At 61.5% G+C, this 12,046-nt stretch overlaps 2 protein-coding genes and 1 long non-coding RNA gene across 8 annotated transcripts; 2 read left to right on the forward strand and 1 right to left on the reverse strand.

Annotated features, from left to right (window-relative positions):
* The first annotated feature begins 15 nt into the window (after positions 1–15).
* LOC116445360 (membrane-spanning 4-domains subfamily A member 12-like) lies at positions 16–5,605 on the forward strand. Of its 4 annotated transcripts, XR_004240736.1 has the most exons (8): positions 58–1,458; positions 1,775–3,338; positions 3,540–3,659; positions 3,961–4,017; positions 4,148–4,279; positions 4,616–4,722; positions 4,809–4,892; positions 5,164–5,605. XR_004240736.1 is itself a non-coding variant. In XM_032111931.1 (7 exons), the coding sequence occupies exons 1-7, from the start codon at positions 3,123–3,125 to the stop codon at positions 5,182–5,184; spliced, it is 744 nt and encodes a 247-aa protein (XP_031967822.1). In that variant the 5' UTR covers positions 3,108–3,122; the 3' UTR covers positions 5,185–5,605. The 4 variants fall into 4 exon arrangements, 2 of the variants coding, with proteins under 2 accessions (XP_031967824.1, XP_031967822.1); XM_032111931.1 differs by lacking the exon at positions 58–1,458 and having other exon boundaries at positions 3,108–3,338; positions 4,609–4,722; XM_032111933.1 differs by lacking the exons at positions 4,616–4,722; positions 4,809–4,892; positions 5,164–5,605 and adding an exon at positions 4,417–4,602 and having other exon boundaries at positions 54–1,458.
* A 2,334-nt stretch (positions 5,606–7,939) lies between these two features.
* Positions 7,940–9,334, reverse strand: LOC116445439. Its single transcript, XR_004240785.1, has 2 exons — positions 8,750–9,334; positions 7,940–8,198 (listed from the first exon to the last, which is right to left on the reverse strand). It is a non-coding gene; the product is annotated as an uncharacterized LOC116445439 (long non-coding RNA).
* A 125-nt stretch (positions 9,335–9,459) lies between these two features.
* LOC116445389 (membrane-spanning 4-domains subfamily A member 15-like) lies at positions 9,460–11,881 on the forward strand. 3 transcript variants are annotated; one of them, XM_032111980.1, is made up of 7 exons: positions 9,460–9,583; positions 9,997–10,386; positions 10,570–10,689; positions 10,881–10,940; positions 11,284–11,439; positions 11,520–11,639; positions 11,788–11,881. In XM_032111980.1, exons 2-7 carry the CDS (start codon positions 10,216–10,218, stop codon positions 11,794–11,796), a joined length of 636 nt encoding a protein of 211 aa, XP_031967871.1. In that variant the 5' UTR covers positions 9,460–9,583; positions 9,997–10,215; the 3' UTR covers positions 11,797–11,881. The 3 variants fall into 3 exon arrangements, with proteins under 3 accessions (XP_031967871.1, XP_031967868.1, XP_031967870.1); XM_032111977.1 differs by lacking the exon at positions 11,788–11,881 and having other exon boundaries at positions 11,520–11,781; XM_032111979.1 differs by lacking the exon at positions 11,788–11,881 and having other exon boundaries at positions 10,884–10,940; positions 11,520–11,781.
* Positions 11,882–12,046: the final 165 nt, after the last annotated feature.

Genomic DNA, 12,046 nt, shown 5'->3' on the forward strand with positions numbered 1-12,046 from the left:
AGGGGTGAGCGCCGGGGTGCCCCGGGGCTGTGACGTCACACAGGTGTCCCCGCCCGCAGCACTGTGACATCAGCGCGGTGTCTCCACAGGACACGTGCCACCAGCCCCGGCTCCCAGTGCGGCCACGATGGGACGTGGGTGAAGCCATGAGCGTCCTGCTCCCCGCGCTTGTCCTGCTGGTGGCCACTACGGCCGTCCTGCTGGCCGCCCGCATTCGGAAGGCACAGAAGCGCCCCGGGAGCCGGGCCGGGGGGTCCCGGCGCGGCCGAGCAGCCCCAGGGGCTCCCGGCTCCCCCCCGGCTGAGGAGACCCCTCCGCAGGGCGCGGCTGCCCCCGGGAGCGCCCCGTACATCCCCTGCGGCTGCGGCCCCGGCTGTGCCCCCTGCGCCACAGCGGCCCGGGAGCTGCAGGACCTGGTGACGCCGCTGTGGCCCGGGGTGTCCTTCCCGCGGGACTCGGAGATGTGGCAGCTCTCGTGGGAGGACCTGGAGCAGCTGCTGGAGCGCGGCCGCCTGCCCTGCTGCGCCTCCTCCAGCTCCTCCGGGAGCCTCCGTCCTTCCCGGAGCCTCAGCGAGAGCTGCCGGACTCCGGATGGAGAGGACCCCGTGGACGGATCCTGCTGCTCCCTTGGAGCTGCGAGCGTGAGGAGGAACTGCTCGTCCTTGAGGATGCACGTGGCCAAGAAGAACCTGGAAGTCAAGCTGAGAGCCCAGCCCGTTCCAGTGAGGTGTTCCCAGGAGCAACTGGTGCAGCGGGGAGCGTCACCCCATTCCTCCGAGAGCCTGCCACGCTCCGAGAGCCTCAGCGGGAGCTGCCAGACTCCGGACGGAGAAGATGCCAGGGCCTGCTCTCCGAGCTCCCTCGGATCCGCGTATATCAGCGGGACCCGCTCAGCCCTGAGGATCCACGTGGCCAAGAAGAGCCTGGAAGTCAAACTGGGAGCCCGGCCTGCTCCGGTGAAGAGTTCCCAGCAGCAAGTGGCGCAGCAGGAAGTGTCCCCGAGGCGCCGGTGCCCAGCGCACGGCTGCCAGGATCCTGCGGGGCTGCCAAGTGGGAACAACACCCTGTGCTCGGAGTCGGAGAAGATCCTCCAGAGGCAAAGGGAGTTGGAGTTCCCCCATCTCCGGGGAGCTCCTCTGAGACGGATGAGGCTCCTCTTGGCAGCTCAGATACTCCTGAGGATGCTCTGTTTTAAATAAATCAGCACTTCCCCAAAGAACTGGGCTGAGTCTGGGCTGGGACAGGGCCCCTTCCTTCCCAACAGCTGGCACGTGCTGGGTGTGGATCCGGGATGGGAATGCTGTGGGTCACACACGCATGGTTTGGTTGCTACGGAGCAGGGCTCGCCCTCCTCAGGGACTCTGCAGTGTCCCATGGGACAGTCCCTGTTTCCCGGTGGGAAAGGTGGGACGGGCAGCCACGATCAAATCCTTGGGAGATTCTGGAAACGAGCCCCAGGTGGGTGCAAGGGGCAGGCCCGCCCCACCCAGCTTCCCACTGGGAGACCGGCGGCCACCACCCTCCTCCCAGCTGTTAAAGCCGTGGCTGGGGAGGCTATCCCTATCCCGATGGAGGCTCCCGCGGGAATGTGCTTTGTGCTGCTCCTTGCAGCCCCAGCCTCTGCACAGGACGCTCTGGGGGAGTGGGTGTTTGGAGGAGGGGGAGGAGACGGGGCAGTGACCCCCGGGTGGGTCCCTCCGCCCTGGGCATGGAGGGAAGGACTTTGGAGGTCCCCAAATCCCTGTCACAGCCATGCTTGTGCTCTCCCTGCCAGCCTCTGTCGCGTGTGGCCGCATGTGGCTCCCGGTGCCGGCCGCTGTCCGGTGGGGAGCTGACCCTGGGGTGACCAGCGCTGACCGGGCTGGATACCACCTGGAGCACCCCCCTCCTGAGCTGCGGGACCACCCTGGAGGTGAGGAATGGGGACACCGTGTGTCCCTGAAGGAGATGCGTGTAGGGTGGGGGTGAGGGGACCCTGCCAGCCCCAGGGGTTTTCTGGGGGCACTGAGCTGCTGACACCCCCAGCCCCAATTCCGCTCCTTTCTCCTGGACGGCATCCACTCCGGGAATGTTCTCCCCTTGGCCCGAGGGCTCGTGGCTCGTGGGGCAGGCCCTTCTCCCTCCCCGTGGGCTGTTCCTGCCCCAGGGAAATGGGGAGTTCCTCCTGGAGCGCTGGGCTCTGCGTCTCCCGTGCCCTGCGGACCCCATGCCGGGATCTCTCCGTGAGGGATTCCGAGCCGGGAGAATGTCTGGATCGAGATGGGGTACAGGGGTGTCCTCCATGAATTTTGGGGCGCAGGGCGGTATCATGTGCCCCCCTCAGTCCCCCTCGCTATTCCCTGATATCGGGTTTAATCCTCTGCCTGAAGCTCTCGGCTCCTTCTCCTTGGGGCTGGACGCCCTAAAAATGGGGAATGAAGCCAGTTTGGGGGGAAAGCGGATGGGATCGGTGCGGGGGATCCCCTCCGCTCCTCCCCTCCTGCAGCAGGGAGCAGACCCAGGAGGATATTCACGACCATCCCTGCCTGGGGAAGGCGATCCGGAGAAAATTGTGCCTGGGGCAGTGCCCAGCTCCGCGTCCTGAGGGCCGCTCCCCCGCCCCGTCCGTGCCCCCGGCTCTGCGGGGAGGAGCCGCAGGAGCCTAATGGCCCTTGATGGATTTTTCTTCCAGGAATTCGCTGCGGGAGTGTTTTTTTTTTTTCTTTTCTTTTCTCTCCTTTTATTTTTTTCTTTCCTTTCTGCGCTCCTGTAAACACGGCGCGGAGCTGGAAGGGGCGGCAATGAGGAGGGAGGGGGGAGCGCTTTTAGGGGAGCGCTGGCACCCCGATTTTCCTGAACTCCCTTGCCGGGTGGGTTTGGGATGAGCCGCTTTTCCCTACGGGAACACGGCGTCCTGGAGCCCTGCCCGGAATGGTGGGGGGACAACACTGGGAATCTCCCCCCACGCCGCGCGGCCCCATGGAGCATCTCCCCATCCCATGGAGCATCTCCCCATCCCATGGAGCATCTCCCCGGCCCCTCGCAGCCTCACATCCCGCCCTGCCCGGCCTTTGGGGGGCTGTCCCCTCTGTCCCCCCGTGTCCCCCCGTGGGCTGGGCGGTGCCCCGGGGAGGGGTGGGGGGATGCCGCAGCCGCTGACGTCACGGCGCTCAGCCAATGGGCGCGGGCCGTGGCGGGGTGGGGCGGGGGCGGCCCCGGTGGGGACCGGGGCTGCTCCGGGGGGTCCCGGTGCCCCCCCGGCTCTCCTCATGCAGGGCATGGGGAGCCTCCGGCTGGGCAGCCGCGCCGTCATGTACACGGCAGAGACCCTCCCCAAGGGCAAGAACCGCGTCATGGGGGTGAGTTTGGGGGGGGAAACCCTTGGAAAATCCCCCCTCAGCCCATTCCCGGGCATTCCCGCTGATCCTTCAGGAGATGCTGTGTCTCTGAAGAGGCGCTGGGATTAAAGCATCCCCCCTATCCCCAGGGTGGCTTTGTGGGTGGGCGGGGGGGGGGGGGGGGATGAGTTGACCCCATTCCCACCCCTCCCGCGCTTCCAGACCATCCAGATCATGACGGGATTCCTGCACATCGGCTTCGGGATCGTCCTGACCACGCTCACCAACGTCTACACCTCCGTCTTCGTCATCGGAGAGATCCCCTTCCTGGGCGGCGTGTCGGTGCGTGCTGGGGGGCCGGGAAGGGATCCTGCTGGGAAGGGATTCCCACCGGGAAAGGATGTCTAGGGGGCTGGGATGCCTGCCAGGAAGGGAATCCCACCAGGGAACGATGCCCCCGGGGAAGGGAATCTCTCTGGGGAGGGATGCCAGCAGGTGGGATGCCCACTGGGAATGATGCACCTGCTGCTCCCAAGGCCTGGAAAACAAGAGCAGGGGCTGTCCCCTGTGCCCCGTTAGTGCCACCTCTGGGCAGGTTTGGGGTGCCCCCAGAGCCGGCTGAGCCCCCTCTCTCCCACTGCAGTTCATCATCTCCGGCTGCCTCTCCATCGGCGCCGAGAAGAGCCCCACGGAATGCGCGGTGAGTTTTCCCGGGAGCACGCCGGTGGCGATCCCGTGGGGTGGGTGGGGTGTCCCTCGGGGATTTTGGGGGGGGGTCTGCCCCACACACCTCCCCCGCCCGCCCCAAAACCCCTCTGGGGCGCTCTCAGGTGAAGGGCAGCCAGACCATGAACGTCATCAGCGCCATCTTCGCGCTCCTGGGAATTGTGGCCTTCATCGTGGACCTCAACCTCAATGGGCTCTACCGCTCCAGCTTCAACTACTACAGCTATCTCGTCCTGGTAAAATCCCACCAGCCGGAATTCCGGCCCTTGGGAAGCCCCTGGCCTGCTCTCCAACCCCCACGGGGTGCTGTGCCCTTTCCCAAATCCCCGTGGTGGGGTGGCGGCTTCTCCTCTGCCGGCATGACCTATTTTAGGCAGGTACCTCGGGAGATGACTCACCCCCTGGAAGCATCCATGAGCCATAAAAACGGCGGGATGGAGGGCTGGGAGGGAGACCTTGGAGCCAGGAATGCAGTGGGAGAGGAAGGGGGAGCCCCGGAATGCGGGCTGCCCTTGGTGGGATTCCCCCTCCGGGGCGTACTGATGGGGTTTTCCCCATCCTGGAGCTTGCAGGGAATGGGATTTCCATCGTGCTGCTCATCTTCACCATCCTGGAATTCTGCATCGCCGTGGCCACCGCCAATTTCTGGTGCCGGGCCACGCGCCTCAGCTCCAATGAGGTAGGACTGGGGGGGCGGCAGGGATGGATCCCAAAAACCTCCTCCCCTGATCCCGGTGTCTCCCATAATCCCGGTGTGTTTCCCAGGCTATGCTGATCGTCCCCAGTGCCACCCGGGTGGATCTGGCCGTGCCACCGGCGGAGCTGCCTCAGCCTCCCAGCTACAGCGAGGTGATCCAAGGAATATCCTGGAGAGGAGCTGAATCGGGAGTGGGATGGCTCCCGGGATGACAGCCCCCATCCCGCTGCCATCAGTGTCCCCTCCCTGGGAAAACATCCCACCCCAATCCCCAGGGAGCATCCCAGAGAACATCCACCTCTCTGCTCTGGGAATGGGGAGGAGATCCCAAACCCCCGGGGGTGGTGGGTACTCGGGGAGAGAGGCAAGGGGGTCCCCCCAAATCCTGCCCCTTTTCCAAAACACCTCCCGGTCTCCTTGCAGCTGGCTGCTCCTGAAGTCTGACCCCGAGGACGTCGGAATGGGATCCTGCCTCTATCGCTCCCAAATCCCAGGGCTACGGCATGCTCCTCCCGCCGCGCTGCCGGCCGGGATGCGCTGGTCCCCCTCCCAAAAGCCAGGGACACCCCTAAATTCCCTGTCCCTGTGCCCCTGGGCCTGCTCTGAGCGGCTCCACTTGCTGGCTGCTGTGGGAAGGGGCTTCTCCAGGGAGCAATCTTGGGTAATTCCTGCCTGTCAATCCCCGGTGGGATGCTGGGGTTTGCTCGCATCGGGGTTCAGGAATTCCCGGGGGTCTGGTGGCTTGGAGTGACCCCGATGTGTGCCGGGAGCCGGGCGGGTCACCGGAGCATCTACCTCGGCTTGTTCCCTGTTGGCTTTATTTTATCTTGGGAATAAACGCTCTCTCCGGGCTCGTGTCTCCTGACTTTGGGAATTTGCAGCATAGGAGCTTCCCCAGGCTTCTCACTTCCCCCTCAGAGAGTTGCTGTCTCTCAGGAAAGGGGCTCATCCCGCCTGATGTAGCGGCACCTGCTCTCTCCTGAGGGAATTCTGCCCCCTCCTGAACTCCTGGGACCTGCTTTCTCTTGCGAGAGAATTCTGCCCTCCAAACCCCGGGGGGAATTCTGCTCTCCTAAACCCCTGGCACCTGCTCCCAAGGGACTTTTGCTCCTCTAAACCCCCAGTGCCTGCTGCTCTCTTGAGGGAATTCTACCCTCAAAACCCTGGTACCTGCTCTCTCCTGAGGGAATTCCGCCCCTCAAAACCCCTTTCCTGAGGGAATTCCACCCTCCTAAACCCTGGTACGTGATTCTGAGGGAATTCCAGCCCCACAAACCCCTCAGCACTTGCTCTCCTGAGGGAATGCTGCTCCCCAAACCCCCTCTCCCCTGCCACATTCCAAGCAAGGTCCTGCTATATTTAGCTCCGCCGGACAGCGGCGGCGATGCCGGTGGTGCCAGCACATCCCGGTTCTTCCGCCACCGGAGAAGCTGCCCCGGGGCTGGGGCTGCTCCGTGAGGTGACACAGGGACACCAGTGCCATGTGCTCCCCGTTCCCACAACCCTGGCTGAGGGGTGCTCCCAAACCTTATCCATGCAGCAATTCCCAAAAAAACCCTTCATTTTCAGGGAAGGTGAAGGACCCTGGGATCATTTTGAGCCAGACCAGGTTTGTCAGCTCCTGACAAGCTCGTTACAGGTCCATCCATAATTATCCCGCATCCATGGGAATGCTGGAGGATTTAACAAGGTCGTGATGAGCATCCAGCAGTGGCATCAAGTTATTTCAGGAGCATCCCAAGCTCGTGGAAATGGAAAGGTGGGATGGAGGTGAGGAAGGAGACCCCAGAGCTGACTTTCCAAGGGGTGGGAGCATCCTGGGGACTTCCCAGTGCCCTGTGAGGAGATCCCCTTAATTTCTGGGGATTGGGAATCCCAAATTTCCCCTCGAGTGCCAGAGTGGGATCAGTGACCTCCTCCTTGAACATTCCCTTAGGTTTTGGGGTGACTGAAGTGTTTTCCTTCTCCTTTCCCCGCTCCCTGACGATGCTCCGGCTGCTCAGCCAAAGCCTCATGGATTATTCACTCCCTGTCAGTTATTTCTGCTCCCGGCTCTGAAAAAATAATGAGCCCGATCAGTAGGAAAAGCCCTGGGGATTTTGGGGAGCGGGATGAACAGGCTGTCTCTGCTCAGCTCCGTGGCCACAACCCCATTACGGCTCCGGCTCCTCACCTGCACCTCCGGAGCATCCCGACTTGTCCTGGCTCCGTGGGGACCACCGCAAAGCCATCCCGCCTCCCATCCGAGTTCTGTGTTTTCCGGTGGGTTTTCCTGGGAAGGAGGCTGCTTCCTCCTCCTCCTCCAATGGCACCAGTGTCTGTTTTCCCAGAGTATCCCAGTGTTTAGGTGCAGCTCTCCCTGAAAACGCTGGAGTAAGTATTGAAGGTTCCATGGAACTGTGGTGGTGGGGTTTTAACGTTTCTTTATTTTTAGTGGGAATTTGCAGTCCTGGGGGAAAGTGGGGACTTCCAGGAGTTGGGAATAGCAGGTGCCAGGGATCACAAGAGTTTTGTGTCCCTGCTGGTGATGATCCCTAAGGAAAATCAAAACCCTTGGAGGAGCTGGAAGGGGGAACCGTGAGCTGGACAGGGGTGTCCCAATGGATCTTCCTCTTGGGAAGAGAAGGATCCAGGGAGACTCTTCCAGCAGCTAAAGGTGCCCCAGGAGAGCTGGAGAGGGATTTTGGGGAAGGGCCTGGAGTGCCAGGACAAGGGGGGATGGCTTCCCACTGCCAGAGGGCACGGATAGACGGGATATTGGGAAGGAATTCTTCCCTGTGAGGGTGGTGAGGCATTCCTGGGAATGGATTTCCCAGGGAAGCTGTGGCTGCCCCATCCCTGGGAGGTGCTCAAGGTCCCATTCCACACTGGAACTTTTCTGCATTCTCAGGAGCTTTCCTGGGAACGAACGGATCAAAGGCTGGAATGTCACGTGCGGGGGTTGACGGACACATCTGGGACAGGGTTTGGGAACGATGGCACCGTGTCCCAAATGCCAGGTACGGATCCCCCCAGCAGGCAGCGATGCCCCCCCAAACCTCCCACCTGCTCCCAGCTCTGGATTCCCCAATCCAGGATGGACACTGGGGTGTTTAAAGCCAAAAAACCTGAATCCTCTCCCAGAAAACATGACTTTCTTCCTGGAATCGGTATGGAGAGAGCCCTGTGGGAAGCAGAAACACCTGGAAGCAAAGCAATATGTTGGCTTTTGGTATTTTTATGGGGATATAAAGTTTGTCCCAGGAAGCAGCAACTTTCTGTGGCAAGCTTTTCTCCATCGTAATCTGTTTTTCTTAGGAAAAAAAAACCTCACGGATTTTGGGGTTGGAAAAAGCATTTGGGTTCCACCAGGGCTCGTAAAGTTTGTCCTGTGCTGGTGGGAGGGAATTTGGGAGGGTCTCCTGATCCCCCCCCTGCCCCCACTGGAGCATCCAGCCAGGCTTCATCCAAAGCTTGTCCTAAAAAATGGGAAAATGAATGTTAAAATCCAAGGAATGTGTTGCATCCATCTCCAAAGCCAAGAATTCCTGCAAAGAAAAGGTTGGAAAGCTCCACCGCCCAGCCTTGCCGCTTCCCTGCATCTGCTTCAAAGCTTCACCTCCTCTGGAATCCCCTTCCAAAACAAATCCCGACATCCCACCTTGGGCTCCTGCCATCCCCAGCTGGACCTGGCTTGATTTAGGAAGGGGGAAAGCGCTTTTTCCATGGATAACTCGCTCGGAAAGTTGGGGTTTTGGGGGCTGGGGGCAGCCACGGCTGTTTCTGGCTGCAAGGCTGGAACTTCAGGAATGCTGTAGGAATGTGGAAAGGCGGATTTGGGAGGAAATCCACCGTGCAGGGTGGTTTTGGCTGGGAATGTGAGCCGTGGATAACGGCGGAGGATGCCCCGGCTGCCTAAAGGCTAAGGAGGGGATCCCGGAATTTCCACGGGGGCTCAAGTGTTCCTTCCTGGGGCTGGAATGAGATCCCTGGGATTGTTAGGATTGGAGTGTGGAGAGGGAAGAGGTACCAGCAGGAATTAAAGGCTTCGAGGCATCAGGAACGTGATGAAGAGGCTGAATCCCGTCCATGTCCGTGTTTTTCCTGGAAAGCCGTGCCGCCAGATGCAGCCCTTTACAAGGCCAAGCGCTCGCTTCCATCGGGGATGCAGGATGGAGGAATGCCATCGGAGCCGGGATGGAGACCAGGGTCGCTGCTCTTTGCTTTCCAGGTCTGTTCTTCCAGCTCTTTTTTCGGGATGTGATTTCAGCCACTTTGGAGGGGGTGTCCCGTTCCCTGGTGGGCGGGAGCACGGGGAGGGCACGGAATCCTGGAATGGTTTGGGATGGAAGGGACCTTAAGGATCATCCAGCTCCACCCCTCTGCCATGGGCAGGGACACCTCCCACTAGTCCAGCTTGTTCCAAGCCTCATCCAAGCAGGGCTGGAAGCATCTCCCGAGCTCTGGAAGCGCGGTGCTTCCAAACCCGGCCTCTCAGCTCCCTCTAGAGCCAGAGAGAAGAAAAAAACACTTCCAAAAGTTGCCCCACCTGGTCCTGAAATACTCGGCTGGACGGTCCTGTCCTTTCCCAGGCAGAGAGAGAGGTGTTGGGGTGATGCCAGAATCCCGGCCCTAAAAATTCCTGTTTCACCAAGGAATTCCTACCCTGCATACATCAGACATCCAGGAAAATTGAGGAGGTCCTCCAGGTCGGCACGGGGTATCCCAACCCTCCTGGAGAAAAGGCCACGGCCATTTTCTGGGAGGAAGGAGGGATGGAGGCAGGAAGGGGCCTCCGAATCCCCCGGGATGCCTTCGCCATGTGTGGTGGCTCCATTCCCAGCCCGAGCTCCCACTTCCCATGGTAAGTAATGGCATCTCCTTTCCCTTTGGCTCCTGATGGAGCTGGCCACGGATCCCTGGATCCCTCCTGTGCGTCCTCACTGGGGACAAATCCACAGGGATGGAGGAGGGAGAATTCCCAGAAATGGCAATAAAGGAGCTTCCTTTATGACGGGGTTTATGAAGTTTCCCGTCTCCATCAGTGTTTTTCCCGGGAAGTGGGCAGGGTTAGGTTGTGAACACCTCGTTAGGTGCTGGGCTAATTGCAGGGATGATTCCCAAGCAAAGCCTCCACAATTTGGGATGGCAAGGACTCACTCAACGCTGGGAAAAAGGGGCTCTGGGAGCATCCCGAGGGAAAAATATCCAACCCTTCCCCAGGCTGCAGAGCCCTGAGAGGGGTTCCTTTGTCCCTCCCTCCCTCTTCCCGTGCAGGATTTTGGGAGCCTCCGTTGGCAAAGCTGCCTTGTTGAGCAAGAGGGGCCTGACGAGAATTCCATGAGCGCGCTTCCCGCAAGGAGCAAAGGGCAGCGGGAGCGTGTCCCTGCCTGGCCGGTGCCTCCCGGGGATTTCGGACAGTGAAGGGACCGTGAGGAGGAGGAGGAGGAAGGCACCTGGGAAATTCCTTCAGCTTCCCGGGCTCATTCCCAGGCCATGGCAGCCACGACCGTGACCGATGCCGGCAGTGTGAGGATCATCACGGAGGTGATCCCGGCCACGGATCCCCGGGCGGCCCAGCTGGCCTCGGGCTCCCAGACGCCTGCGCCTGCCAGGACGTCATTCCAAACACAAGGCTTCCGGAGGGCTCATCCCAAGGTGTTGGGGGTGAGACACGGCCTTCCAGGGGCACAGCAGGGATTGGGGATCCGCAGGGGTTGTCTTGCTGGGTGGAGGGGATATTGGGACAGGTGCCCATCCCAGTCCCCTCCCGGCACTGTGACGTGGGATTGGGGTGGGATGCGTCTCACAGCAATGGGATTGGGATCCCTCTCCCTCATCCTTCCCCAGACCATCCACATCTTCACTGGAATTGTCCACATCTGCTTTGGGATCATCCTGACAGCGTCGGAGCACAGGAACCCTTCCCTCCCTGTGGCCAGTGGGATCCTCTTCTGGCTTGGGATCCTGGTAAGTTAGGATAAGGACATGGGAATCACAGGGAGTCCTGGTGGACTGGGGACAGTATCCAGGTGTCCACTGCCCCCCCCCCCCCCCCCAACATTCTGGGGTGCTTGTGCATCCCTGAACCCCAATTCCCAGCTGGAGGGACACTGGGAAGGGTGCCTTGCTGCTGACACCAATTCCCGCTGTTTTCCAAGCAGCTCCTAGTCTCGGGCTCGTTGCTGATGGAAAGTGAAAGGAGAGACAGCCCCGTGCTGGTAAGATCCAGGCTGGGAGGGACAACGTCTCCCCCCATTCCTTATGTCCCTTCCAGCAGCTGCCGGGACCCCTCCACAGCCTGGATTCATCCCACGGGATCCACAGGCCAGTCTCCCCCTCAGGAAGTGCCCAGCTCTCCCACATGGAGCACAGGACGGGGGTTGGGGTCACTGTGGGATGAGGGGGATGGAAGGTCCAGGAGCCCCTCATGGCTTCTGGAATCACTGTGGGATGAGTGGGACAAAACTGGGCACCTTCTCCAGGAGTTCTTTGATCCCAGTCTAATAATCCATGTGGGAAGCAACCCTTCCTGGGGTCCGTGTCACCGGGTGCTTCCCGCAGATCAAGACCTGCTGCGTGGTCAACGTGGGCATTGTCCTGGGCACGCTGGTGGCCACTGGGATCCACGGCACGGCCGTCACCCGGCACGTGCCCGGCTGCGAGAACCCCAAACCCTTCCAGACCCGCCCGGAATGGTGCCTCAACACGCGCAGCAAGGTACGGACACCCAGGATTTCAAGGATCCAGGTCCTGTCCGGGTGGTGGATCCCGGGATATTCCCTCTCTCCTCCTTGCAGACCCTGAGCAACGCGCTGGATTCCACCTTCGTGCTCCTCGGCCTCCTGGAATTCTGCGTGGCCGTGGCGGTGCTGGCGTTTGGATACGACGCTGCCCGGCAGCACACATACACCCAGCTGGTGAGGGAGGCGGGGATCCCCGGGAATCCCTGCAAGTCCCTGGAATGCTGATCCACCCCCTTCCTCCCTCCGAAGGGCCGCCCCAAGCCGGCGGTTTCTCTGTGCCTCCCAGAGATTTCCCCGGATTTCCCTGGTTTTGCTTTCCCAGGCGCTGTAGCCATGGCCAAGCCCCCCACGTGCTGCCGCATCCCGGGGGGGGGTCCCCGGTGCGGGAGCCCCCTGGGATGCCCTCAGCGTGTTCGGCCCCCAATAAAGGTCTCTCCTCCCCCAGCCCAGCCCGCGCGTGTCTCCGGGGGCGGCTCGGGGTGCGGAGGCGGGCTCGCCCCGGGGGTGCTTGGAGGGGTTCGGGCGCTCCCGGTACCGGCCCCGGTGGTGGGCGGCGCTGCCCGGCCCCGGTGGTGGGCGGC

The sequence above is a fragment of the Corvus moneduloides genome, chromosome 6 (assembly GCF_009650955.1).
Source record: "Corvus moneduloides isolate bCorMon1 chromosome 6, bCorMon1.pri, whole genome shotgun sequence".
In the NCBI taxonomy this organism is placed as follows: Eukaryota; Metazoa; Chordata; class Aves; order Passeriformes; family Corvidae; genus Corvus; species Corvus moneduloides.

Bases quoted from the DNA above. Each gene is read 5' to 3' on its own strand.
- LOC116445360 (XM_032111931.1), top strand. From the start codon at position 3,123: ATGCCGCAGCCGCTGACGTCACGGCGCTCAGCCAATGGGCGCGGGCCG. The intron at 3,339-3,539 runs GTGAGTTTGGGG...CCGCGCTTCCAG, and splicing joins GCAAGAACCGCGTCATGGGG to ACCATCCAGATCATGACGGG. The intron at 4,018-4,147 runs GTGAGTTTTCCC...GGGCGCTCTCAG, and splicing joins AGAGCCCCACGGAATGCGCG to GTGAAGGGCAGCCAGACCAT.
- LOC116445389 (XM_032111977.1), top strand. From the start codon at position 10,216: ATGGCAGCCACGACCGTGACCGATGCCGGCAGTGTGAGGATCATCACG. The intron at 10,690-10,880 runs GTAAGTTAGGAT...CTGTTTTCCAAG, and splicing joins TCTTCTGGCTTGGGATCCTG to CAGCTCCTAGTCTCGGGCTC. The intron at 10,941-11,283 runs GTAAGATCCAGG...TGCTTCCCGCAG, and splicing joins GGAGAGACAGCCCCGTGCTG to ATCAAGACCTGCTGCGTGGT.